Source organism: Eriocheir sinensis, unplaced genomic scaffold (assembly GCF_024679095.1).
Source record: "Eriocheir sinensis breed Jianghai 21 unplaced genomic scaffold, ASM2467909v1 Scaffold109, whole genome shotgun sequence".
NCBI lineage: Eukaryota > Metazoa > Arthropoda > Malacostraca > Decapoda > Varunidae > Eriocheir > Eriocheir sinensis.
The window spans coordinates 751,586-776,585 of NW_026110396.1; the positions used below are offsets into that span (position 1 = coordinate 751,586).

At 44.8% G+C, this 25,000-nt stretch overlaps 2 protein-coding genes and 1 long non-coding RNA gene across 36 annotated transcripts in view; 1 reads left to right on the top strand and 2 right to left on the bottom strand.

Annotated features, from left to right (window-relative positions):
* Positions 1-994: 994 nt before the first annotated feature.
* LOC126989191 (activating molecule in BECN1-regulated autophagy protein 1B-like) lies at positions 995-8,245 on the bottom strand. Of its 2 annotated transcripts, XM_050847748.1 has the most exons (6): positions 8,051-8,245; positions 7,016-7,126; positions 6,201-6,284; positions 3,479-3,732; positions 3,043-3,226; positions 995-1,255 (listed from the first exon to the last, which is right to left on the bottom strand). In XM_050847748.1, exons 2-6 carry the CDS (start codon positions 7,121-7,123, stop codon positions 1,010-1,012), a joined length of 876 nt encoding a protein of 291 aa, XP_050703705.1. In that variant the 5' UTR covers positions 7,124-7,126; positions 8,051-8,245; the 3' UTR covers positions 995-1,009. The 2 variants fall into 2 exon arrangements, with proteins under 2 accessions (XP_050703705.1, XP_050703706.1); XM_050847749.1 differs by lacking the exon at positions 6,201-6,284 and having other exon boundaries at positions 8,051-8,242.
* A 1,722-nt stretch (positions 8,246-9,967) lies between these two features.
* The window catches only part of LOC126989192 (tripartite motif-containing protein 65-like), a 15,169-nt gene continuing 136 nt past the window's right edge, over positions 9,968-25,000 (bottom strand). Inside the window, exons 1-8 of one of the 26 annotated variants that reach the window (XM_050847770.1) lie at positions 24,538-25,000; positions 24,403-24,494; positions 24,231-24,310; positions 17,926-18,660; positions 17,106-17,309; positions 16,103-16,282; positions 11,514-12,056; positions 9,968-10,896 (exon numbers count right to left, since the gene is read on the bottom strand). The exon at positions 24,538-25,000 is cut by the window's right edge and continues 135 nt beyond it. In XM_050847770.1, the coding sequence (XP_050703727.1) occupies positions 11,568-12,056; positions 16,103-16,282; positions 17,106-17,309; positions 17,926-18,660; positions 24,231-24,254 (1,632 nt within the window). In that variant the 5' untranslated portion in view covers positions 24,255-24,310; positions 24,403-24,494; positions 24,538-25,000 and the 3' untranslated portion in view covers positions 9,968-10,896; positions 11,514-11,567. Of the gene's footprint in view, positions 10,897-11,058; positions 11,202-11,288; positions 11,430-11,513; positions 12,057-16,102; positions 16,283-17,105; positions 17,310-17,925; positions 18,661-24,230 lie in introns of those variants that run through there. The other 25 variants (XM_050847776.1, XM_050847775.1, XM_050847777.1 and 22 more) reach the window with 25 other exon arrangements.
* LOC126989193 (uncharacterized) lies at positions 10,554-11,470 on the top strand. Of its 8 annotated transcripts, none has more exons than XR_007743019.1 (4): positions 10,554-10,692; positions 10,779-10,852; positions 10,936-11,077; positions 11,164-11,281. It is a non-coding gene; the product is annotated as an uncharacterized LOC126989193 (long non-coding RNA). The 8 variants fall into 8 exon arrangements; XR_007743014.1 differs by having other exon boundaries at positions 10,557-10,698; XR_007743020.1 differs by lacking the exon at positions 10,779-10,852.

Consider the following 25,000-nt stretch of genomic DNA (forward strand, 5'->3'; position numbering starts at 1 on the left):
TAGATGGGGGGTTGAAATGTAATGCAATGTGGTAGATGGGGGTTGAAATGTAATGCAATGTGGTAGATATGTGGTAGATGGGGGGTTGAAATGTAATGCAATGTGGTAGATGGGGGGTTGAAATGTAATGCAATGTGGTAGATGGGGGTTGAAATGTAATGTGGTAGATGGGGGGTTGAAATGTAATGTGGTAGATGGGGGTTGAAATGTAATGCAATGTGGTAGATGGGGGGTTGAAATGCAATGTGGTAGATGGGGGGTTGAAATGTAATGCAATGTGGTAGATGGGGGTTGAAATGTAATGCAATGTGGTAGATGGGGGTTGAAATGTTATGTAATATGGTAGATATCAAATTTAATGGCAGACTATGCTTTGAAATTTAAGGTAACGCAGCAGGTGTTAAATTTTGAGATGTGAAATATGCACAAAAATGGCTTAGGACACACTGAAAGTAATGTATCTATGTTTAAATAATACATGATCTTTTTAATAGATTTTCAAAGGGGTCACTCAGTGCTGTCATTGTTCCTTCTCGCCAAGCCAACCTCTGTGTTTATATTTTCAACCCAAGGCTACCAACCATCAATGAAGCATAAAATCATCAAAATCATCATTACCATTTCACACACACACACACACACACACACACACACACACACACATAAGACACCTCCACCCAAAATTGACCTCTCTCTCGGCCACTCTTTACTTTTGTCTATTATGGGAGCGGTGAGTAGCGGGCTTTTGTTTTCTCTACACTCTTTTTGTTGCCCTTGAGCCGTCTCCTTTGTTGTTAAATAAATAAATAAATAAATAAAAAATCATACTGGTACATATTGCAATCATCACTTTACACACACATACACACACAACCAAGTCCCCCTCACACACCACACTTTATCACTGCCATTTCATACACGCACACACAAGAAAGGTTGATTAAGAGAGGATATGGAGGTGGGACAGCGCGAACGTAGCTCTTTTCCCGTATGTCACAACTAGGTAAAACTAGGTAAATACACACACACACACACACACACACACACACACACACACATGCGCATACGTCTCCCACACACACCTGACTTTCTCCTTCTCATCAGCCGTGCATATCTTGGTGAAGGGCTGCGGCTGGAACCAATCCCAGAAGTATATCTCATTGTAGGTGGCGATGACCAGCACCTTGTCCGTGGGGTGGAAGGCGAGGGAGGCGATCACCGTGCTCTTCTCTGTCGTCCACACCTCACTGCCGCCCTGCAACCACACCACCGTTACCACCACTCTACTACACGCACCACATTGACAACCACCACAACCATCTACTACACATAACGTCGAATGAGAAAATAAAGATGACGGTGATGAAAGTTGGAAAGTTTCATTTACTCGGTGCAACATCTGTGGTCATATGCCGGAGAGAGACAGAAGGGGAAGATGATGGTGATGATGAGGTCTTATTCGGGTCACATATAGGTATGGTAAGGTTAGGCTAGGCAATGCTAGACGAGGTAAGGTTAGGTTAGGTTAGGTGTTGTTGGTATGAAAAATGGAAACTGGAAAAAATAAGCAAAGTAAGGAAAAAGAAGTTATTTAAAGACCTCACCACCATCACCACCACTCAACTTAACGCACCACATTGACAACCACCACAACCATAACGTCGAACAAAAAGATAAAGATTGTGATGTTGTTGTCTTATTTGGGTTATATATAGGTATGGTGAGGTTAGGATAGACGAGGTGAGGTTAGGTTAGGTTAGGTTAAGTTGCTTTACACATAACACATAAGGTTGAATGAGGAGATAAGATAGATGATAGTGAGGTTGTCTTATTTGGGTTATATATAGGTATGGTGAGGTTAGGCTAGACAAGGTGAGGTGAGGTTAGGTTAAGTTGCTTTACACATAACACATAAGGTTGAATGAGGAGATAAGATAGATGATAGTGATGTTGTCTTATTTGGGTTATATATAGGTATGGTGAGGTTAGGTTAGGTTAGGGCTTTACACATAACACATAAGGTTGAATGAGGAGATAAGATAGATGGCAGTGAGGTTGTCTTATTTGGGTTATATATAGGTATGGTGAGGTTAGGTTAGGTTAGGGCTTTACACATAACACATAAGGTTGAATGAAATGATAAGATAGATGATAGTGAGGTTGTCTTATTCAGGTTATATATAGGTATGGTGAGGTTAGGTTAGGTTAGGTTAAGTTGCTTTACACATAACACATAAGGTTGAATGAGGAGATAAGATAGATGATAGTGATGTTGTCTTATTTGGGTTATATATAGGTATGGTGAGGTTAGGCTTTACACAAGGTGAGGTGAGGTTAATGAGAGGATAAGATAGATGATAGTGTTAGTGAGGTTAGGTTAGGTTAAGTTGCTTTACACATAACACATAAGGTTGAATGAGGAGATAAGATAGATGATAGTGAGGTTGTCTTATTCAGGTTATATATAGGTATGGTGAGGTTAGGCTAGACAAGGTGAGGTGAGGTTAGGTTAGGTTAAGTTTTGTTGGTATTAAATATGGACACTGGTAAAAATAAGCAAGGTAAGGAAGGAAAAGTAAGTTATTTAAAGATACACTGTTAAGAAAAGTTATATATAGGTATGGTAAGGTTAGGATAGGCAATGCTAGATGAGGTTAGGTTAGGTTTGGTTTTGTTGGTATTAAAAATGGAAACTGCTAAAAATAAGCAATGTAAGGAAGGAAAAAAATGTTATTTAAAGATACACTGTTAAGAAAAGTTATACAAAGCTACATTTAAAGATACCAGCTGTTGAAAAATAAGGTGTAACAAAGAATGAAAAAAGTAAGGTATGATAAATAAAAACAACTGAAAACATAAAATAAAAAAAGTATAAAAACAAAATAAAACAAAATATGAGGAATAATAAATAAAAATAAACATATGCAAAAAATGAAAACATGAAATAAAAAAAAGGTATAAAAACAAAAAATAATAAATAATAAATGAAAATAAACATATGCAAAACAAACTCCTGTATTACACCCAACACCCCCTACCCACCTTGAGGCCCCACACGCGCACCTCCCCGCCGAGGCAGCCCGAGGCCACTATCTCGTTGGAGGCGGGGTGGAAGGCCACACACCACGGGGTTCGCGGGTGTCCCTCCAGCGTACAGATGCACTGACCTGTGTTGACCTCGCTGACGTAGATGTTGTGGTCGCCGTGGGTGGAGGCGACCTTTGACCTGCAGAGAGAACAAGACAAGTTGATTGACCCCTTGACTATGGCTTTCCTACAAGACATCACCAAGCATTTATTTTTTATTTTTCTATTATCAGAATTTCCTTGATTTCTTATAATTCACTTGCGTTTTTTTACTGTACTTCTTTTCCCATGTCTTTTTTTATGCATGTTTTTTTATATCATTTCAAGGTGCCCATACCATCTCCATTCCTGTAAATAAAATAAAGAAATAAAACCTTGCCCCCCCACTCACCCATCGGGGCTGAATACCATAAGGAACGTGGACTTGGGTGAGCCGGGCAGTTGGCAGGAGAGGAGGTTGTGCTTGCGGTAAACCAGCATCTCCTCGCTGATGTGATGCAGCTGCGTGGTGGTGGCCCGGGGGTGGCGCGCCGGAACCTCGCGTCGAGCCAGCAGCACCGGCGTGGGGGCCAGCATAGGGTCATGGCACTGCCGCCGCACCTCCTCCCCCACCTCCATCTTGCCCTCCAGAAACATGTCATCCATCTGAAGGGGGGATGAGTGGGAGTGGTTAGAGTGTGCATGTATGAGTGTGTATTTACCTAGTTGTAGTTTAACAGGGCCTGGGCTTTACGCTCGTGTGGTTCTGTCTCCGTATCTACATTAATCCAACTTTTCCTTAAAGCTTTGCACACTCCTCGCTGATACTACATCCTCACTTAGTCTGTTCCAAACCTCTATATTTCTGTGTGGGAAGCTATATTTCTTTATGTCTCTCAAGCATCTCCCTGTGTGTATCTATTTGTGGTTTACAGGGCCTGAGCTAAGATGGGATAGTCCTGTCTCCTTGTCGATATATGTCCAAGCTCTCCCTCATTTGATGCACACTCCCTGCCTCCACAGTCTCCTCCTTTAGACCATTCCACTCATCCACACTTCTATATGGGAAACTGTACTTCTTTTTTCCTTCAGACATGTTCCCTATATCAGCTTCTTAACCCCTTGACTGTGGATTTCCTACCAGAAGACATCACCAAGCTACAGGAATGGAACAAAAAGTGGCTGCTACAATTCAATGAAGAAAAATGTCAAGTCCTGCACCTTGGGAGGGGATATCCAGCACATCAATATCACATGAGAAACACTCCACTATCCACCACAGAGGCAGAGAAAGACCTGGGAGTGTATGTTACCAGGCTACCAGTGAAGGAAAAATCCGTGCCAATCGCAGCGGACGGGTTAACCTTACCTCACCTAACCTAATCTAATGTTCCTATGTACTTATATTCTTATGTTGCAACTTTGGGTGTATGTCTGTAATTTATCATGTATCTTCTACTTTATTTCTCGTATCCTTAACCCGGTAGCAGCAGGGATCATGTTTCTTAATGGCAAGCAAGAAAAATGAGAAAAAAATCACCCCTCACACAAACCATTTCATAATACCTATATATCAAAGCATTTGTGATCAGATTATGTATCATCTATTTTTGGGAGTTTTAAACCGTGGCACAAATTTGGCCTGTTGCTGCTACACGGTAAAGCCACAAATTTGACCCGTCGCTGCTACACGGTAAAGCCACAAATTTGACCCGTCGCTGCTACATGGTAAAGCCACAAATTTGGCCCGTCGCTGCTACACGGTAAAGCCACAAATTTGGCCCGTCGCTGCTACACGGTAAAGCCACAAATTTGACCTGTCGCTGCTACACGGTAAAGCCACAAATTTGACCCGTCGCTGCTACACGGTAAAGCCACAAATTTGGCCCGTCGCTGCTACACGGTAAAGCCACAAATTTGACCCGTCTCTGCTACACGGTAAAGCCACAAATTTGACCCGTCGCTGCTACACGGTAAAGCCACAAATTTGACCCGTCGCTGCTACACGGTAAAGCCACAAATTTGACCCGTCGCTGCTACACGGTAAAGCCACAAATTTGACCCGTCGCTGCTACACGGTAAAGCCACAAATTTGACCCGTCGCTGCTACACGGTAAAGCCACAAATTTGACCCGTCGCTGCTACACGGTAAAGCCACAAATTTGACCCGTCGCTGCTACACGGTAAAGCCACAAATTTGTCCCGTCGCTGCTACACGGTAAAGCCACAAATTTGACCCGTCGCTGCTACACGGTAAAGCCACAAATTTGACCCGTCGCTGCTACACGGTAAAGCCACAAATTTGACCCGTCGCTGCTACACGGTAAAGCCACAAGTTTGACCCGTCGCTGCTACACGGTAAAGCCACAAATTTGACCCGTCGCTGCTACACGGTAAAGCCACAAATTTGACCCGTCGCTGCTACCGGGTTAATACTGATAAACAAAGGTGCATGCAGTGACCTCCCGTCTACACAAACCCCTCAAATAATGTGTTAGTAATATTAAGGGTAAGATAAAGTTAAGGGCACACACGATATAGAAGCTCATAGCCTCGGTGCTCAACTCCGCCACATGAGTACTAAAAATGATAAATGCATAGGCCTATGTTTGGAGCACAACAATTTGCCAGCACCTGTATGCACAACCACCAAAACAATGTGTTAGTACTATCAGACAGAGTTAAGGGCACACACGATATAGCAGCGCATAGCCTCGGTGCTCAACTCCATCACATGAGCACTAAAAATGATAAATGCATAGGCCTATGTTTGGAGCACGACAATTTGCCAGCGCCTGTACGCACAACCACCAAAAATAATGTGTTAGTATTATCAAGGGTAAGACAGAGTTAAGGACACGCATGATATAGCTACGCGTGGCCTCCGTGCGCAGCTCCGTCACATGAGCACTTTGAGACGTAATAGACCTCTCCCTCACAGCCAACCATTAATATCTCCCTCCCCACAGCACTCCACAGCCACAGACAAGCCTTAGGGGGTCAGCACGGTCAGCATACCACACAGACAAACAGACAAACAGCAATACAGACATGAAGCTCACCTTGCCACGTATAAACCAAACAGTTCATATTTATCCATTTTGACACCTCTTCCACAGCTCCCACGTACTCACCATGGCGGCCACTCCTTCCCTGGGGTATATTCTCCCTCCCTGGGGCGGATCCTCCCTCGGGGCGCGTCTCCCCGGGGGCAGAAACTAAAAAAAGTGAGGGCGTGTAGGGGCGTCAGGAGCTGCTCATGGCCGACCCAGACCTAAATATCCAAACTCCTCATCCGCCTGGCACGGGTCTGCAGGGGAGTCCTTCGCATACTGACCCTGTACGGCGCGGCGAGGCAGCAGTTAACCCAAGTGTTACCCCCATGACAAGGGGCGAGGGAGGAGGCGCCTGGTGAGGTCTAGTTGACTCAGCAAGGTTAGCTTTACCTTAATTGCTGTACATTTAGGCAGAAGACTGAAGAAGTCCCCAGACCCTGGCAGCGTGAGGCAGGCAAATGAGGCGAGTGGAGGGGCTCCGCCAACCCCGCGCCCAAGCTACTAAACCTGTATTGTACGCGTCCGCGGTACAAAGGCTGTACTGTATACCAAGCATTATATGCTTGTGTTCAAAGTAATATGAATCTTATTGTTTAAAGTCATGAAAATTAAATCGCAGGAAATTCCAAACTATGTAGTATCATGATACTGGATAATTACACTTTTCTAATATTTTTTCAACAATTTAGAAAATCCAATTTCTGTTGAACAAAATTAGCTGCAACGAGTGACATGACACGTACAAAACTCCTTCAAGTATCGGTAACGGTATCGGCAGAAAATCAGCCGATACCGATACCAATACATACATCCCTAATATATATATACTTGTCAAGTGACCCAAAACTGGAGTGATTCTAGTATATCATTGCATGAAAACTTTTGTAACTCACTATTGAATAAGATCCTGGCAGACAGTCTCCTTGATAGTGTAGTCTGTTGTGGCGTCCTCCCCACGACTCAGAGGACTGCTTCCACAATGTCTGCCGCTGACCCATCATCGCCTGTAACAAGGGACACATTAAGCTTAACACAACACACACAGAGAGAGAGCCATCACCTTAAAGTAACAGGTAAAGCTCCAGAAGTACACCCACCATTGACAACAGAGCAGCGCAAAGCCTGCCATATTTATACCAAGGCAAGCTGACCTAACCCACCAGTAAATGGAACAAGTTCAATGGTAAAAAAGTGCTCAAAATGGCAGAAAAGGCAAATAAAACAGACCAATCTAACCTAGCCCAATCTGATTTCTGGAATAACACCCAAACAGTTAGTCCCTGTTCCTTCAGGTGTCCCACAAGGCACCGTTCTGGGCCCCCTTCTTTTCCTCCTGTACATTGACGATCTTCCACTCTCATCGCCTAACTCTTCCACTGGACTATTTGCCGACGATAGTTTAGAGCAGTAAAGACTACTGACGACTGCAGACTACTACAAAACGACTTGGACGCCCTCCAGCGGTGGGTGCACCTGGCAGATGCACTTCAGACCAGACCAATGCAAACTATTAAGATTCACCAGAGCGCACAACATCACACTCACACTCTCCACAATTCAGACTTAGAATCAGTTCACACACACAAGTACCTTGGTATCCATCTCTCAACTAACTTGAAATTCAACACCCACATAGACCATATCAGTGCCACAGAACACTGGGGTTCCTGAGGAGGAATTTACATAACTGCACACCTGACATTAAACACATAGCTCATGACACACTTGTGAGACCAACACTGGAATACTGCTCCACGGTGTGGGATCCTGCACAACTGTACCGGCGCATCAATAACCCAGATCCAGAAGGTCTCCTGCCTTCTCCTCACTCCTGGCGGCGCCACTCACACCCTTACACCCCAACTGACACTCTTCATCATACACTGTCCCCAACGACACGAATGTGGGGCATTAATCGCCTTCCTCACCTGCTGTCCTTCATCCCTGCCTCCCCCAACACCACGGTGATCTTGGGGGCTGGGGCGGCCTGCACGCTGCTTGTCGGGGCAGCCTGCTCCAGGCCTCCGTCTGCACCTCCTTGGCCTCTTCTTCTTGGGTGTTTTATGGGGCTCTAGTAGAGGCTGTGGCTCCACCCGTCAGTGGTAGTTGTGTTGTCCTTCCTTCCTGCTGCTGCTCGTGGCGGGCTGGAGGAAGGGCGGCGGGCCTAACAGTATTTACATCCACATTAACAACCATTACTTATTTATCACCTTCAAAGGCAACAGAGTAACTTAACTAACTCTAAAACTATTTATTAGCTATCAAAAAACTCTATGGCCTGGTGTGGAGCGACGAGTGTAGCCGTAGTCTTCCATATATATGTCAACTATTCTTCCTTCTCTGTTAAGGACAGAAATAGAACTTCAATACACTCAAAATAGTTGCGTCAGAAACAACACCAATAATTGGTATAGGCGAGTGTGCACCTAGCTAGGTTATTTAATAAAAGAGTAGTTGTATTTATAAAAAGGCTCAAGACCTAATGATGACATGGAAACTATGCGTATCACAGCTATGCCTTAGGATTGGATTTTTTCACAGTTTTCTATTATGTTATAAACGTGCGTTTGTGTGTTAGTTTGTTTGTTCTCACTGTTTGGGGGTGTGGTAATGGGCGAGAAATGCCGGCCAGTATATGTGTTATCGCATCATCTCATTACATATCTATATACATTCTATACATTTAGCTATATTTAGTGTGCTATTAAGTCAATAGCATTTAGAGTATGTAAAGTGACATATATTAACTCAAAATGATATAGATATAGATATTTTTAGTGTAGTATTACTAAGACAGAAGGATATAATCTTATATTATTTTGTATATGAAAGTAGCCTGAGGTATTTATATTCTTGGTACTTGATATTTGTATTTTTGCATTCCTGTAATATTGGCGGTGAGGGAATATTATATCATTGCTCTGTGTGTGTGCAGGATTGATCTGTTCTTGGAGTGTTCTTGGAGTGCAGTCAAGTATCACGGCTAAATCTTGGACTGACTTTTTCACACTCACATCTTTTATCCGAGGAGTGGAAATATCCAGCCTCCTGAGATCCTTGTTCTTCCCCACAATATCAAGCATTCAGTTTCATCCCATTCAGCTTCAGTTGCTTACAATTCACCCATTTCCCAACATCATCCATATATCAGCTTATCTTCAGTGTTATCACGCGGCGGGAACACGGTGCACAGTGCTGGCCGGAATTACTTCCTGACACTACTATGCGTCCCAGGGGCCATGACGCACAGCTTTTCGAATATAACATTTTAACGAAGCGTCGGACAAGGACGGTGTTTTGGGAGACGATGTTTGAGACCCCGACCTAATTGCCAAAAATAGGCTTGGGTGCCAAATGTTGACGATTACGACAACTGTAGGAGTAGCTTTAAGCTAAACTTCACTAAAATATCACAGTTCTTTCTTATTTCCGCAATCTATATAAGTTTGTGTTTTCTCTCTCTCTCTCTCTCTCTCTCTCTCTCTCTCTCTCTCTCTCTCTCTCTCTCTCTCTCTCTCTCTCTCTCTTATCTTGTATTATTTATTCCACTCTTGTAAGGCTTTTTTTCATCTCTTGTGATCTCCACCACTCCACAACCATTTCTCTCCCTAAACACATGTAGCCAACCCTCTCAGTAATTGACCTGTAGGTTGCATTTTCTCCATTTACTGCTTAATATACCTCTAACAATGACATGCATGACTGTGTAACAGGGTTGCTTGACGTCGAGTCAAATATAGACTATTATTTGCGCATGGCTAAGTTTTTCTCCTTCCTGCCCCAATACTGTTTTCTCGTAGTAATTAAGAATATGGAAAAGGAAAAGGAAAAATCAATTCTAAAAGTCCAGTTTCAATTCCTTTTATTGCATAAATGATATTTTTTTCCATCCGTGAAGGTCACACACACTTAACAGCACGAAGCAGCAAACAGGTCCAGCGCGGACACTGTTTCCTTTGTGTGTAGAGAAACACTGGTTTAATGAAGCCTTGGATGACGGACAATTAATGTTCTCGTTCAAAATTAAGTGTTAGAAGAAAAGGGAAATTCACAGCAAAAGAACACTAAGTAATTTGAGTAAAAGAGGGTAAACTTTAATTTTCTGCCCTTTCCCAGTGTCTAATGTAGTTATACACGATTTTTCTTAATGCACGGTCTAATTTGAAACCTGACCTCCGTGTATAAGGAGGGATTACTGTACTGTACAAAACATCATGCTCAATAGTACAAGAAACTGACCAACACATTATACTGAACTTGAGGTTACAGGAAATAAAAAACAACAACAATACATTAAGAAAACAACCACAATCTCCTCTATAATGTTGTGGTGGTGGTGGTGGTGGTGGTGCAGGCCAGTACCCTCAACACCACACAGTCCACCACAATTTCCTCTATAATGTTGTGGTGATGGTGGTGGTGGTGGTGGTGCAGGCCAGTACCCTCAACACCACACAGTCCACCACAATCTCCTCTATAATGTTGTGGTGGTGGTGGTGGTGGTGGTGCAGGCCAGTACCCTCAACACCACACAGTCCACCACAATCTCCTCTATAATGTTGTGGTGGTGGTGGTGGTGCAGGCCAGTACCCTCAACACCACAAAGTCCACCACAATCTCCTCTATAATGTTGTGGTGGTGGTGGTGGTGGTGCAGGCCAGTACCCTCAACACCACAAAGTCCACCACAATCTCCTCTATAATGTTGTGGTGGTGGTGGTGGTGGTGGTGGTGCAGGCCAGTACCCTCAACACCACAAAGTCCACCACAATTTCCTCTATAATGTTGTGGTGATGGTGGTGATGGTGGTGCAGGCCAGTACCCTCAACACCACACAGTCCACCACAATTTCCTCTATAATGTTGTGGTGATGGTGGTGGTGGTGGTGCAGGCCAGTACCCTCAACACCACACAGTCCACCACAATTTCCTCTATAATGTTGTGGTGGTGGTGGTGGTGGTGCAGGCCAGTACCCTCAACACCACACAGTCCACCACAATTTCCTCTATAATGTTGTGGTGATGGTGGTGGTGGTGGTGCAGGCCAGTACCCTCAACACCACACAGTCCACCACAATTTCCTCTATAATGTTGTGGTGGTGGTGGTGGTGGTGGTGCAGGCCAGTACCCTCAACACTACACAGTCCACCACAATTTCCTCTATAATGTTGTGGTGGTGGTGGTGGTGGTGGTGCAGGCCAGTACCCTCAACACCACACAGTCCACCACAATTTCCTCTATAATGTTGTGGTGGTGGTGGTGGTGGTGCAGGCCAGTACCCTCAACACCACAAAGTCCACCACAATTTCCTCTATAATGTTGTGGTGGTGGTGGTGGTGGTGGTGCAGGCCAGTATACCCTTACAGCACCACGCCACAGTCCACCACAGTCACCTCCTTAATGTTGTGGTGGTGGTGGTGGTGGTGGTGGTGCAGGCCAGTATACCCTTACAGCACCACGCCACAGTCCACCACAGTCACCTCCGTAATGTCGCTGTGTTGGGCTGCCTCGGCCACCACGTGCAGTCCCTCCACCACCTCACCGAAGACACAACAAGGCCACAAATCACCCTGATCGTCCCTGGTGGTGATGACAAACACACCCCGCCTCCCATCCCCCCACACAGCCCCTGCCCGCCATGGCCTCCCCTCCACACCCTCCTCAAGGCCAGGCAGCAGCACACATTCCCCCGTACCATCATTACTCTCGTAGTCCCCGCCCCACACACACTCTCCCGGCATCCCCTTGTCCCCCACCCCGTACAGCCTGGTGCCGCGGTAGGAGGGGCCGCGCTGCCCCGTGCACAGCATCAGGAACTGGCGGCCCCGCTGGGTGTCGGGGCTCAGACGGATGTGGACCCGGCGCGGCGCACGGCCCGGCCAGGACAGGTCCAGGAACACCGTGCAGGGGGGGGAGGGCGGCACGACCTGGCTGACCTGTACACAGACACAACAGGTGGTAACACACACACACACACACACACGCGACGATGCTGCAGCCGACGCAGCCGTAAAATAGCTCGCAGAGGGTTTAGGGTCGGGGAGCATATTTAAACTACTCCAACGGAACTTTACGACCTACTAACGGGGAGGCTGCGCCCCCCTCGACCCCCCCTTCTAACCAGGGGGGCCTAGCCATCCCCTGGACCCCCCCCCCACATGTATACGTGACTTATTTCAGCAAGGAGGTATTTCTCGCAACACCGGCTGCACCGTCGCCAGAGGAGGCTTCCGTAAACATTCTCCACTATTTTCAGGAGTAAAAAAAAAGTCCTTGAATTGGATTTTCAAAGCGTTTCCATGACTGTTGAAGGTTTTAGAAAAGATTATATATGAAGAGATACTGATGGTTCATAAGGTAGATACTGGCACGGACCTAAAACGAATCTTTACCATATATATATATATATATATATATATATATATATATATATATATATATATATATATATATATATATATATATATATATATATATATATATATATATATATATATATATATATATATATATATATATATATATATATATATATATATATATATATATATATATATATATATATATATATATATATATATATATATATATATATATATATATATATATATATATATATATATATATATATATATATATATATATATATACATATATATAACACAGGAGAGGGATGGATTGCGTGTATCTGGACCTGACGAAGGCTTTTGACAAAGTTCCACTTACAAGACTACTATGGAAGCTGGAAAATAAAGGAGGATTGAAAGGGAAAATGCAAAACTGTCTGGAAAGTTACTTAAGGGGCAGAGAGATGAGAACAGTGGTAAAGGACATGAAATCGGAATGGAGAATTGTAGATAGTGGAGTGCCTCAAGGATCGGTATTGGCACCAATACTTTTCCTAGTACATATTAATGATATGCCGGAGAAAGTAAGCAGTTACATGAGCCTGTTTGCAGACGATGCGAACTTGATGAGACATATAAGAAACAGTAAAGACTGTGAAATTCTGCAAGAGGACCTAAATAAGATTTAGGACTGGAGTTTGAAATGGGAGATGGAGTTCAATGTGAAGAAATGTCATGTAATGGAAAGAGTGAAGGGAGACCAAAATGGACATATAGAATGGGAGATGGAGAAATATTGAAAGTTCAAGAAGAGAGAGATTTGGGAGTGACAATACAAGATAATCAACAGTCTGAGAGTCATGTTAATAGGATATTCGGTGAGACGTATAGAATGGTAAGAAATATAGGATTAGCATTCCACTACATGGATAAGGATAGGATGAAAAAGATAATAACCACTATGATTACACCAAAACTGGAATATGCGGAAACTGTGTGCTCTCCCCATAAGAAGAAACACGTCCAAAAAACTAGAAAGAATACAAAGGCTGGCAACGAAAATGGTTCCAGAGCTGGAGGGATGAACAACATGTTTGGAGGAGTGTCATATGAAGAAAGCTTAAAGGAAATGGACCTGCCAACACTGGAACAAAGAAGAGAAAGGGGAGACCTAATACAAATTATGGGACAAAATGGAAGAAGTAGACAATGAGGAGTTACTACTACGAGAAGGAAGAAACACCAGCAACACACGAGGACACAGTAAAAAATTGAGGAAAGGAAGATGCTTGAGAGACATAAAGAAATATAGCTTCCCGCAAAGAAACATAGAGCTTTGGAACAGACTAAGTGAGGATGTAGTATCGGCGAAGAGTGTGCAAAACTTTGAGGAAAAACTGGACAGATACAGATATGGAGACGGGACCACACGAGCGTAAGCCCAGGCCCTGGAAAACTACAACTAGGTAAATACACACACACACACACACACACACACACACACACACACACACACACACACACACACACACACACACACACACACACACAAATGTAAATAAAGGAAGTAAAAAGAGACAGAAGGAAAACCAACAAAACTGAGGAAAAGCAACAGGGTTGGAAAGGCAAATTTCTGTTAGCATAAACTGCCAACCTCCAGGAGCTTCTAGAACACCCGAGGGAAAGGCAGGAAAAGGCTGTGGCTGAGGTCACTAAAGCTCTGAACACAAGGCAGGCCCTGGTGAGGGACGCAGCAGACAAGAAGCAGCGTGGGACAGCTACTGGCCAGATGCCGGCAAGAACGGAGAGGCAAAGAGGAGGGCTGGGACTGGCCGAGGCCGAGGCACCGCAGCCTTGGAGGGCGGCCCCCAAGCTGCGGGGAGAAGAGGTGCTTGGGTTGTAGCGGGGGATGTGGCGCCACTCAAAGCTAGGATGCAGACACAGATCATTGAAACTCAGCGGCCGCCTTCCCCCTCAGGCAGGGTCAAGTCTCCAGCCAGTGATCCCTACACTATGGACCGGAAACTTGCCCCAGCCTTGTCATTAACACGCGAATTTTGGAAAATCAACCGCTTTGGTGCGAATCGCCATAACTCCCTTATTTCTGGGGCTACAGAAATGTTTTGGGTATCAATCGACGGCAAAATGAAAGGGCTATAGTTTTTATTACGCGACCGGGCTCCAAAACCGACTCAAAAAGGGTACAAATTGAATAAGTTCACAAAAACGGCTCTGAAAAAAACTATTTTGAGTTCCCAACCTTGAAACCCACTCATTTTTGAGAATTTCAAAAACTTGTTTACCAAATATTTTAGCCTACCAATGTGCTTTCCAATATTATGCATAACATTTTCCTACCACGAGTATTTTCGTCGCTAGAGCTCGAAACGTGACCAGAAGTCGCGACGAACATTCGCCGAATCTGTCTCATTTCACGCGCCGAGACGAAAAACCTTCCTGACGCCACAAAAATTAATGTATCTGCATAAAAATTCATATATGAACACTTCAATATGTTGACTATCTTGTACTGAAATCATTTTAAGATATCTATATAAAAGTTACTATTTTTATATAATCATTTCACTATATAAATCAACCTATATTAAGCGCCTTATTATACATGTTATTATTTATTTTATTTAGTATTCAACCCTATTTCTTCCCATTTATGAATAATACATTTAATTTGCTTTCTTTTGATACCAAATATATATATATATATATATATATATATATATATATATATATATATATATATATATATATATATATATATATATATATATATATATATATTTGGTGTCGGCGCGTGAAATGAGTCAGATTCGGCGAATGTTCGTCGTGAATTCTGTTCAAGCTCGAGCGAAAACTACTGAAGCTGGGAAGGCGTGCTTGGTGCCAAATCTCTATTAATACAGATTAATAATCAGAAAAAAACATTGGAAAACAGGAAATAAATAAAAAAGTTATATGCAAAAATCTAAGACGTGTCCAAATCACGGCACAAGGGCCGAAAAACGGTCTATTTTGTGACGGTTCGACGACAAACTTGGAGGCGAGGTATCACAAAATCCTTCGAGCTGGTCACACTACATTGCCAAGAGGGGCGACATGCCAAAGTGCAGCCTTCTAGAGGCAATAGCAAGGCCACACTAGACAAAAACGGCAAAGTGTCTGGAGTTCGTCAAAATCGCTCACAAAAGGGTTTGCGTTTCGAGCTCTAGCGACGAAACTACTGGGAGTAGGAAAATGTTATGCATCATATTGGAAAGCACATTGGCAGGGCTAAAGTATTTGTCAAATAGGGTTTTTGAAATTCTCAAAAAATGAGTGGGTTTCAAGGTTGGGAACTCATAAATGGTTTTTTTTTTTCAGAGACATTTTCTGCGAATTTATTCAATTTGTTACCCTTTTGAGTCGGTTTTGGAGCCCGGTTGCGTATTAAAAACTATAGCCCTTTCATTTTGCCGTCGATTGATACCAAAATCATTTCTGTAGCCCCAGAAATAAGGGAGCTATGGCGATTCGCACCAAAGCGGTTGATTTTCCAAATTCGCGGCTTAATGACAAGGACGCCGCAAAATCAAAAGAGTCCGCCGTCCATTACTTGAGATGTCACTGCTCCAGCTCACCTGCAGGGTTGACGCGCCCAGTGGCGGGGGATGGTCCGCCAGGGCATGGAGGCACGGCCGGCCGGCTTCGAGGCTTATTCTTGCGTGTCGGCGCTGACCTTCCACCTGGTGCACAGCAAACACCCGGCCAGCCTGCAGCAGGCTCCTGGTGCGCTGTGTCAGACTGCGGAAGTCCTCGGCCTGCAAAGGTTCCCAGTGGAGGGAAGGAAGACCGCGTCAGGCTGCTGCCTCGGCCGGCAGGAAACAAGCGTGTAAAGAAGGCTGCCGACGCCTTGAGGGAGCTTGGCTTATGAAGCTGAACTCAAAACTCACTGAGGCACTAACAGAAACACCAATTATGCCATGACAAGGTGACCTGGTAACTCACACTGGCCAGATGACAAGGTGACCACTGGTAACTCACTGAGGCACCAACAGAAACACCAATTATGCCATGACAAGGTGACCACTGGTAACTCACTGAGGCACTAACAGAAACACCAATTATGCCATGACAAGGTGACCACTGGTAACTCACTGAGGCACCAACAGAAACACCAATTATGCCATGACAAGGTGACCACTGGTAACTCACTGAGGCACTAACAGAAACACCAATTATGCCATGACAAGGTGACCACTGGTAACTCACTGAGACACTAACAGAAACACCAATTATGCCATGACAAGGTGACCACTGGTAACTCACTGAGGCACTAACAGAAACACCAATTATGCCATGACAAGGTGACCACTGGTAACTCACTGAGGCACTAACAGAAACACCAATTATGCCATGACAAGGTGACCACTGGTAACTCACTGAGGCACTAACAGAAACACCAATTATGCCATGACAAGGTACTGTGACCACTGGTGCTGTGTTGAGGTAAGGCAAACACAGCAATCACACAGTGACAAGGTAAGGTGACTGCAGTGCTGTGTTGAGGTAAGGTAAGCACTGCAGTGACGTGTGCCAGGGACTCGCTGTAACAAGAGTGACACTCGGGGGGGAGGTACTGACCTTCAAGCTTGGCTTTAAGATGAACTGCACTTTTTCCATGATGGTGAGGTCTGGGTCTGACTGGGGCCTGGGTTCTTCTGGGTCTGACTGGGGCCTGGGTTCTTCTGGGACTGACTGGGGCCTGGGTTCTTCTGTAGAAACAGTTTCCAGAGCCGCCTGGACAGCCTTGGCGGCCTCCAGGGCTGCACTAGATGCCTCTCTCACCTGAAACAACAACACTGGGTTAGGGAAGAAGCTCACACCCTCGCCCCTGTGTGCCGCTTTCTATGTACCCTGTGTGTACCACTGTGTATGCCCCTATGTGTTCCCCTGTATATGCACCCTGTGTGTACGCCTGTATATGTCCCCTGTGTGTATGCCACCAGTGTCTACCCCTGTATATGCTTGTAATGTGTATATTATCATGTACATATGAATGCATGTGTCGAAACACAAGCTCAGTGTCGCCACAGGATGTTAGTGGACACGTAGGCGCTTATGGTCGTGAGAACAGAAGCTGGGTTGACGCTAAATCAGCAAGGATCAGCACCGGAACGTTGTAAGTTCCGGCCAGTCATCACCGGAAGACACACCCTTCCGGCGAACCAGCAACGCAACTAAAACGAGCGAGCAGCGCCAAGAGGGAGGAGAAGAAGACGGGTGAGGGCGCGGGGCACAAGGTCCGCTCCGGGTGTGCTCCCAGCGTGTACCCTTGTGCATGCCCCCTGTGTGTACTCTTGTGCATACCCCTTGTGTGCACCACTGTGTATGCCCCCTGTGTGTTGCCTGGTGTGTTTACTCGCGTGGCTGAGGGCCCAGGGCACAGGTGCAGCACACTCACCTTCCTGGCGGTGGTGAGGATGCCGGCGTCAGGGAAACACTGCTGGCACTCCTCCAACACCTGCTCCACCTCACCGGTGAGGTGGAACACTGTTGCTAAAACTTTGAGTGCCTCTTGCTCTGTTGCACGAGTGCGCAACTTCTCCCGCACAGTCTGCAGCTCCTGCTCCTTCTTCTTTGCCTCCTTCCTCTTCGGTGCCACACGGAACTTTTCCTGCTGCAGGAGCTCCCTGGAACTCCTGCTCTGGTCCATCAGTCCCTGGAGGCTGTCCTCCAGCTGCTGCTGCCGCTCGACCCAGCCTGTCAGGGTGGCCTCATACTGGTCCAGCTGGGACTGAGCCTCCTGGCAGGCGGTGATGGCGGCCACAACTGTGGCCTCCTGTTCCTGCAGTAAGGAACGCATTTTCTTGGAGAGACCCGCTGCTCCCATCTTGCCAGCTGATCCTGCTGCCCCTTTCCCCTTCCCGGCACTGGGTGGCGGCGAGGCTGCTGCAGCTGACGCCTTGACATCTCTCATCCTTCTTACGAAGGCCTCAATTGTATAGCTGATAGGGAACTGCCCGCCCTCGGGCACGGCATGGCTGCCGCGGCATTCCGGACAGGTAACACGGCCCTGCTCCTTCAGCTTATCTATGCACAGTGTGCAGACTGTGTGGCCACAGGGCAGAGTGCGTGGCCGCTGTACTAAGTCATCAAAGCCTGTCAGGCACACTGGACACTCCTCGGGGTTGTCACCCTGAAACAGAGAGGCAGAGTGAGGGAGGCACTACAGCAGGAACACTCTGGAGGTGTGTGTGTGTGTGTGTGTGTGTGTGTGTGTGTGTGTGTGTGTGTGTGTGTGTGTGTGTGTGTGTGTGTGTGTGTGTGTCCAGCAGGCAGTGGATAATACTGTAATTAAACAGGCAATACAATCTTCATAAAGTGTGGATAAAACAGTCTTGAACCTTAGTTAGCACAGCACTGTGCATGAATCATCTCTACTAATCGTGTCCAGTGACTCAAGTTTCCAGAGCCAGTCCTGTCCTGATCGCATCAGCTCAGACTCACTGCGGGATCAGTGTGCCTCTCACCAGCCACATGAGCCTCAATAGGCGCCACTTCAAAAATCTTGCCCCTGTGCCACCAGCGGGACATTCAACAACTGTCCCCTATAACTAAACTTGAAAAATAAAAAAATAAAAATAAGTAAAAATAAAATAAAAAAGGACAATTTTGTTTAATTCTCTAATTTAATGAATATTCCTGAGTATTCCCGAAAATTCCCGTGTAAAGTTTCCAGTTCAAAATTCGTTTGACTTTTACAATGGTACTTTCTTATATCACAACAGAGTGGAAAGTACTGGCGTTAAGCTGAAGGGAATCATCAGTTTATCGTCTGAAATATTTCATGTACTTTCTTTGACAGAAAAATAGACTTGTGTCTATAAGGAAGGTGCCAATGATCAGTGGTGGGCTTCGTTAATCATAATCTTAACATCGTTATATTGTTAATGTAAATGTTAACGTTGATACCGTTAATCCAGCAAGAATGTATTGAATGTTAACATTAACGTCTATGAAAAAAGTACATCATTACAGTAGTCCTTGGTTTATCCGGCATGAACGGGTGTGGCAGATAAACCGTTGTTTTGAGACTTGCTCCTACGTAGAGATACCTCAGGACTGGAAGTTAGCTAATGTTACACCCATTTTTAAGAAAGGTAGGAAAGAGGATGTTAGTAATTATAGGCCAGTCAGTTTGACTAGTATACAGTGTGTGTGTGTGTGTGTGTAAGATTCTGGAGAAAATTATTGAGGGTAGTATTTGGGAGCATTTAGATCAGTATAGACTAATTAGGGACTCTCAGCATGGGTTTAGATGAGGTAGGTCGTGTCTCACAAACTTACTACAGTTCTTAGAACACATTACAAAGCAGTTAGATGAGGGAAACAGTATAGCCGTAGGTAATTTATCTAGATTTTAGTCAAGCTTTTGATAAGGTACCACACAGGAGGCTAGTGCATAAACTGAGGTTGCATGGGATAGGGTACAGTACTAGTGGAGTGGATGGCTCAGGGGTGAAAACAGAGAGTAGTATTAAATGGGGCCAAGTCTGACTGGAGGAAGTGGTTAGTGGGGTACCTCAGCTAGGGCCACTTTTGTTCCTAGTATATATTAATGATTTAGATATAGGGATTAGTAGTAAAACACCAAAGTTTGCAGATGATACCAAGATAGCTAGTACAGTACAGGGCTCAGGACAATTATAGGATGCAAAGGGACTTGGATAGGATGGGCAGATAGGTGGCAGATGGAGTCTAACTCCCGGAAGTGTCAGGTTATGCATATAGGTAAAGATATAATAGGAATTTTAGCTATGAGATGGAAGGAGTTTGGTTAGAGGCAGTTGAGAATGAAAAGGATTTAGGTGTAGTGACAGATAAGACTATGAAATTCTCAAAGCAGTGTATCCACGCTAGAAATAGGGCAAACAGGATCCTGGGGTTTATAAATAGAAATGTTATAGTTATGAAAGCAAGGAGGTAAGAGGTAGTTTATATAATGCATATGTTAGAGCTCATTTAGAGTATTGTATACAAGCTTGGTCACCACAGGATGTAACTTTGTTAGAAGCAGTTCAGAGAAGAGCAACTAGGATGATGGCAGCAATGAGGCGCCTGGAGTATAGGGAGAGGGTAAAAGAGCTAGATATGTTTTCATTTGAGAGGAGATGTCTAAGGGGGGATATGATAGAGCTATATAAAATGTTTTCAGATTGCGATTACTTAGATGTGGATACTTTCTTTACACTAGAGGAGGGAAACAGGACTAGGGGTCATGATAGGAGAATTAGGAAACAAGGGTGTAGTTTTTTTTTTTTTTACAGCTAAGGAGACAGCTCAAGGGCGCAAAGAAAATAATAAAAAAAGGCCCGCTACTCACTGCTCCCGAACAGAGGTTAAAGGAGTGTCCAAAATCAGAGGTCAATTTCGGGAGGAGAGGTGTCCTGATACCCTCCTTTTGAAAGAGTTCAAGTCGTAGACAGAAGGAAATACAGATGAAGGAAGATTGTTCCAGAGTTTACCAGCGTGAGAGATGAAAGAGTGAAGATGCTGGTTAACTCTTGCATAAGGGGTTTGGACAGTGTAGGGATGAGCATGAGTAGAAAGTCGTGTGCAGCGGGGCCGCGGAGGAGGGAGGCATGCAGTTAGCAAGTTCAGAAGAGCAGTCAGCGTGGAAATATCGATAGAAGATAGAAAGAGAGGCAACATCGCGGCGGAGTTTAAGAGGTAGAAGGCTATCAGTAGGAGGAGGAGAGCTGATGAGACGAAGAGCCTTAGCCTCCACTCTGTCCAGAAGAGCTGTGTGAGTGGAGCCCCCCCACACGTGAGATGCATACTCCATACGAGGGCGGACAAGGCCCCTGTATATGGACAGCAACTGTGCGGGGGAGAAGAACTGTCGGAGACGATACAGAACGCCCAACCTCGAGGAAGCTGATTTAGCAAGAGAGGAGATATGAAGTTTCCAGTTGAGATTTTGAGTTAAGGATAGACCAAGGACGTTTAGTGTTGAAGAAGGTGACAGCTGAGTGTTGTCGAAGAATAGGGGATAGTTGTTTGGAAGATTGTGTCGAGTGGATAGGTGGAGAAACTGTGTTTTTGAGGCGTTGAAGGACACCAGGTTCTTCTTGCCCCAATCGGAAATAATAGTAAGGTCTGAGGCTAAGCGTTCTGCAGCCTCCAGCCTTGAGTCGTTAAGTTCCTGTAGGGTGGGTCTTCTATCAAAAGAAGTTGAGTAATGCAGAGTGGAATCATCGGCGTAGGAATGGATAGGACAGTTCGTTTTGGAAAGAAGATCATCATTGAACAACAGAAAGAGAGTGGGGAGGGAGCAGGATGGGAACTCAGGGACACCACTGTTATTAGATTTATGAGTTGAACAGTGATTGTTCAGCATGGCAGAAATAGAACGGTCAGAAAGGAGATAAAGGTACAGAGACAGAGAGAAGGAACCGTGGCAGTTTGGGTAGTTTGAAAGGAGTGGAGATAGGCTTATATATATATATATATATATATATATATATATATATATATATATATATATATATATATATATATATATATATATATATATATATATATATATATATATATATATATATATATATATATATATATATATATATATATATATATATATATATATATATATATATATATATATATATATATATATATATATATATATATATATATATATATATATATATATATATATATATATATATATATATATATATATATATATATATATATATATATATATATATATATATATATATATATATATATATATATATATATATATATATATATATATATATATATATATATATATATATATATATATATATATATATATATATATATATATGTTCTTTATAGCAAAGCAATTCATCTGGTACAGTCACAAGGCGCCGTCACTCACTCTTATATGACCCCAACACCCTTCCCTTAGCTACGTCACTGAATTCAGCCATCAGCCTGTATCACGGCACCCCCTCAGGCTGTCCCCCCCCTTACTACGTCACTGAATTTAGCCATCAGCCTGTATCACGGCACAGCACCTCAGGCTGTCCCCCTTACTACGTCACTGGATTCAGCCATCAGCCTGTATCACGGCACACCCACAGGCTGTCCCCCCCCTTACTACGTCACTGAATTCAGCCATCAGCCTGTATCACAGCACCCCCTCAGGCTGTCCCCCCCCTTACTACGTCACTGAATTCAGCCATCAGCCTGTATCACGGCACACCCTCAGGCTGTCCCCCCCTTACTACGTCACTGAATTCAGCCATCAGCCTGTATCACGGCACCCCCTCAGGCTGTCCCCCCCCTTACTACGTCACTGAATTTAGCCATCAGCCTGTATCACGGCACCCCCTCAGGCTGTCCCCCCCCTTACTACGTCACTGAATTTAGCCATCAGACTTGAGCCTGTATCACGCACCCTTAGCTGGGCACGATAACAGAAAACCTTATTCCCGATAACCGATAACTGATAATGGAAAACTTTATGGGTGATAACCGATATTCGTTAACTGGAGACACAAATGTAGGCGATAACCGATACCCGATATAAATCCACAATTCCGATACTAGCTAGCGATAAGTCCGATAGGCGAAAACGATACTATATTGATATTTCATATAAAAAAAAACATAGGTGAATTTAAATTTTCATTATCTGTATGTTAGAAAACTTACAAAACCTGAAAACCACACGTTGACACGTACCTATGGACGGTAATACTAGAAATGCCTGAACCGTGTTGAGTTATTTGGCGTTCCCGTCGTCAAAAGCTGGCGGTTTTGTTTACAAACACTGGTCTCTCGTGAAATGCGCATGCTCAGACCAGCAAGCGTAGACCTGTACAGTCTCACAAAGCTTTTTAACCGTAATTAAGAGTTGCTGGAAGGCTGAATCAGACATACAGTACCGCCATCCTCGCTGTTTCTAGAACGACACTATATGTCTGATTCAGCCTTCCAGCAACTCTTAATGTGTTAAAAAGCTTTACGAGACTGTACAGGGCTACGCTTACTGGTCTGAGCATGTGCAGTTCACGAGAGACCAGTGTTTGTAAACAAAAGTGCCAGCTTTTGACGATGGGACACCAAATAACACAACACCGGGTGCCTTCAATACCATGGGATGCTCACAAACGAATATGGAATATCAAATTTGAGGCAGTGAATAATCATTTTTTGGGCAAAGTTAAATGATTTTTCTCTTTGATATATTGATTTTTGAGTCTAACATAACAAAATAAGCTAGTGTTTTAATGTTGATGATCTAAGTAAGAAATCTCTTCACCGAAGATATTTCATACCCGAAGTTTTTTCACACAACACCGGGCGCCCGGGCACGTGTAGGGAGGAGACAACGTTTTTTTTCTGAGAGGGGGAAAAAGTAGCGATTATCGCTAGTTTGGTTATAAAAGTAACGAAGATACCGATATATATTTAAATAAGTAGCGAATGGCCGATAACCCGATTTTGTTATCAGCGATAAAGTATCGCGATAAGTTATCGCGATAACGCCCAGCTATGATGGCACCCCCTCAGGCTGTCCCCCCCTACCACGTCACCGCCTCTCGTTCTTTTTTCGCCCTGGCAGAGGGCGGGCTTGTTCGTTATCTTTGTTATGTTGCCCTTGAGCTGCCTCCCTTGATGTAAGAAAAAAGGCAAGGTAGGAGATTTTGGTACGGGAATGTTCTGAGGAATAATACATTTGTTTATTCCTTCAAGGTTATGACTCACCGGCCCCTTCCCTGCAGACGCCATGCCGCTGCTGCTGCTGCTGCTGCTGCTGCTGGTGGTGGTGGTGGTGGCCTGACAACCTCCTGCTGGCCGCGGTGGTGGTGGTGGTGGTGGCCTGACAACCTCCTGCTGGCCGCGGTGGTGGTGGTGGTGGTGGTGGTGGCCTGACAACCTCCTGCTGGCCGCGGTGGTGGTGGTGGTGGTGGTGGCCTGACAACCTCCTGCTGGCCGCGGTGGTGGTGGTGGTGGTGGTGGCCTGACAACCTCCTGCTGGCCGCGGTGGTGGTGGTGGTGGTGGCCTGACAACCTCCTGCTGGCCGCGGTGGTGGTGACGCAGCGCCCCTCGCCGCGGTGGTGTCTGTCAGGTCTTCAGGAGGGCGCGCCTCGGCTATGCTGGAGTCGGTCACTGGTGGCTATGAGGCGGTGTCGTGCTAAATATCACGCCGCGAGTGTCTGGGCCACTGCTATTGTGCCACGCACGACACCGTCGGGCGGTGCTGATAAGAAGACCCTGCACTCTGATCCCGCAGATTAGGTCAGATAACGGCACCAAAGAGAGATACTGGAGGAACATGTCCCTCACACAGCTTATGCATTTCTTCTCAGCCATGGCGCACTCCTGGGATTTATGATTGCCAGCGCATTTGAAACAATCTGGGGCGTCTCCATTGGTCTGGGCAGTACAGTTGGCCTCAAGATGGCCGTATCCCTGACAACGATAGCATATCATTGCATGGTGTCTGTCTCTCACTGTGTATATTCCCCATTCT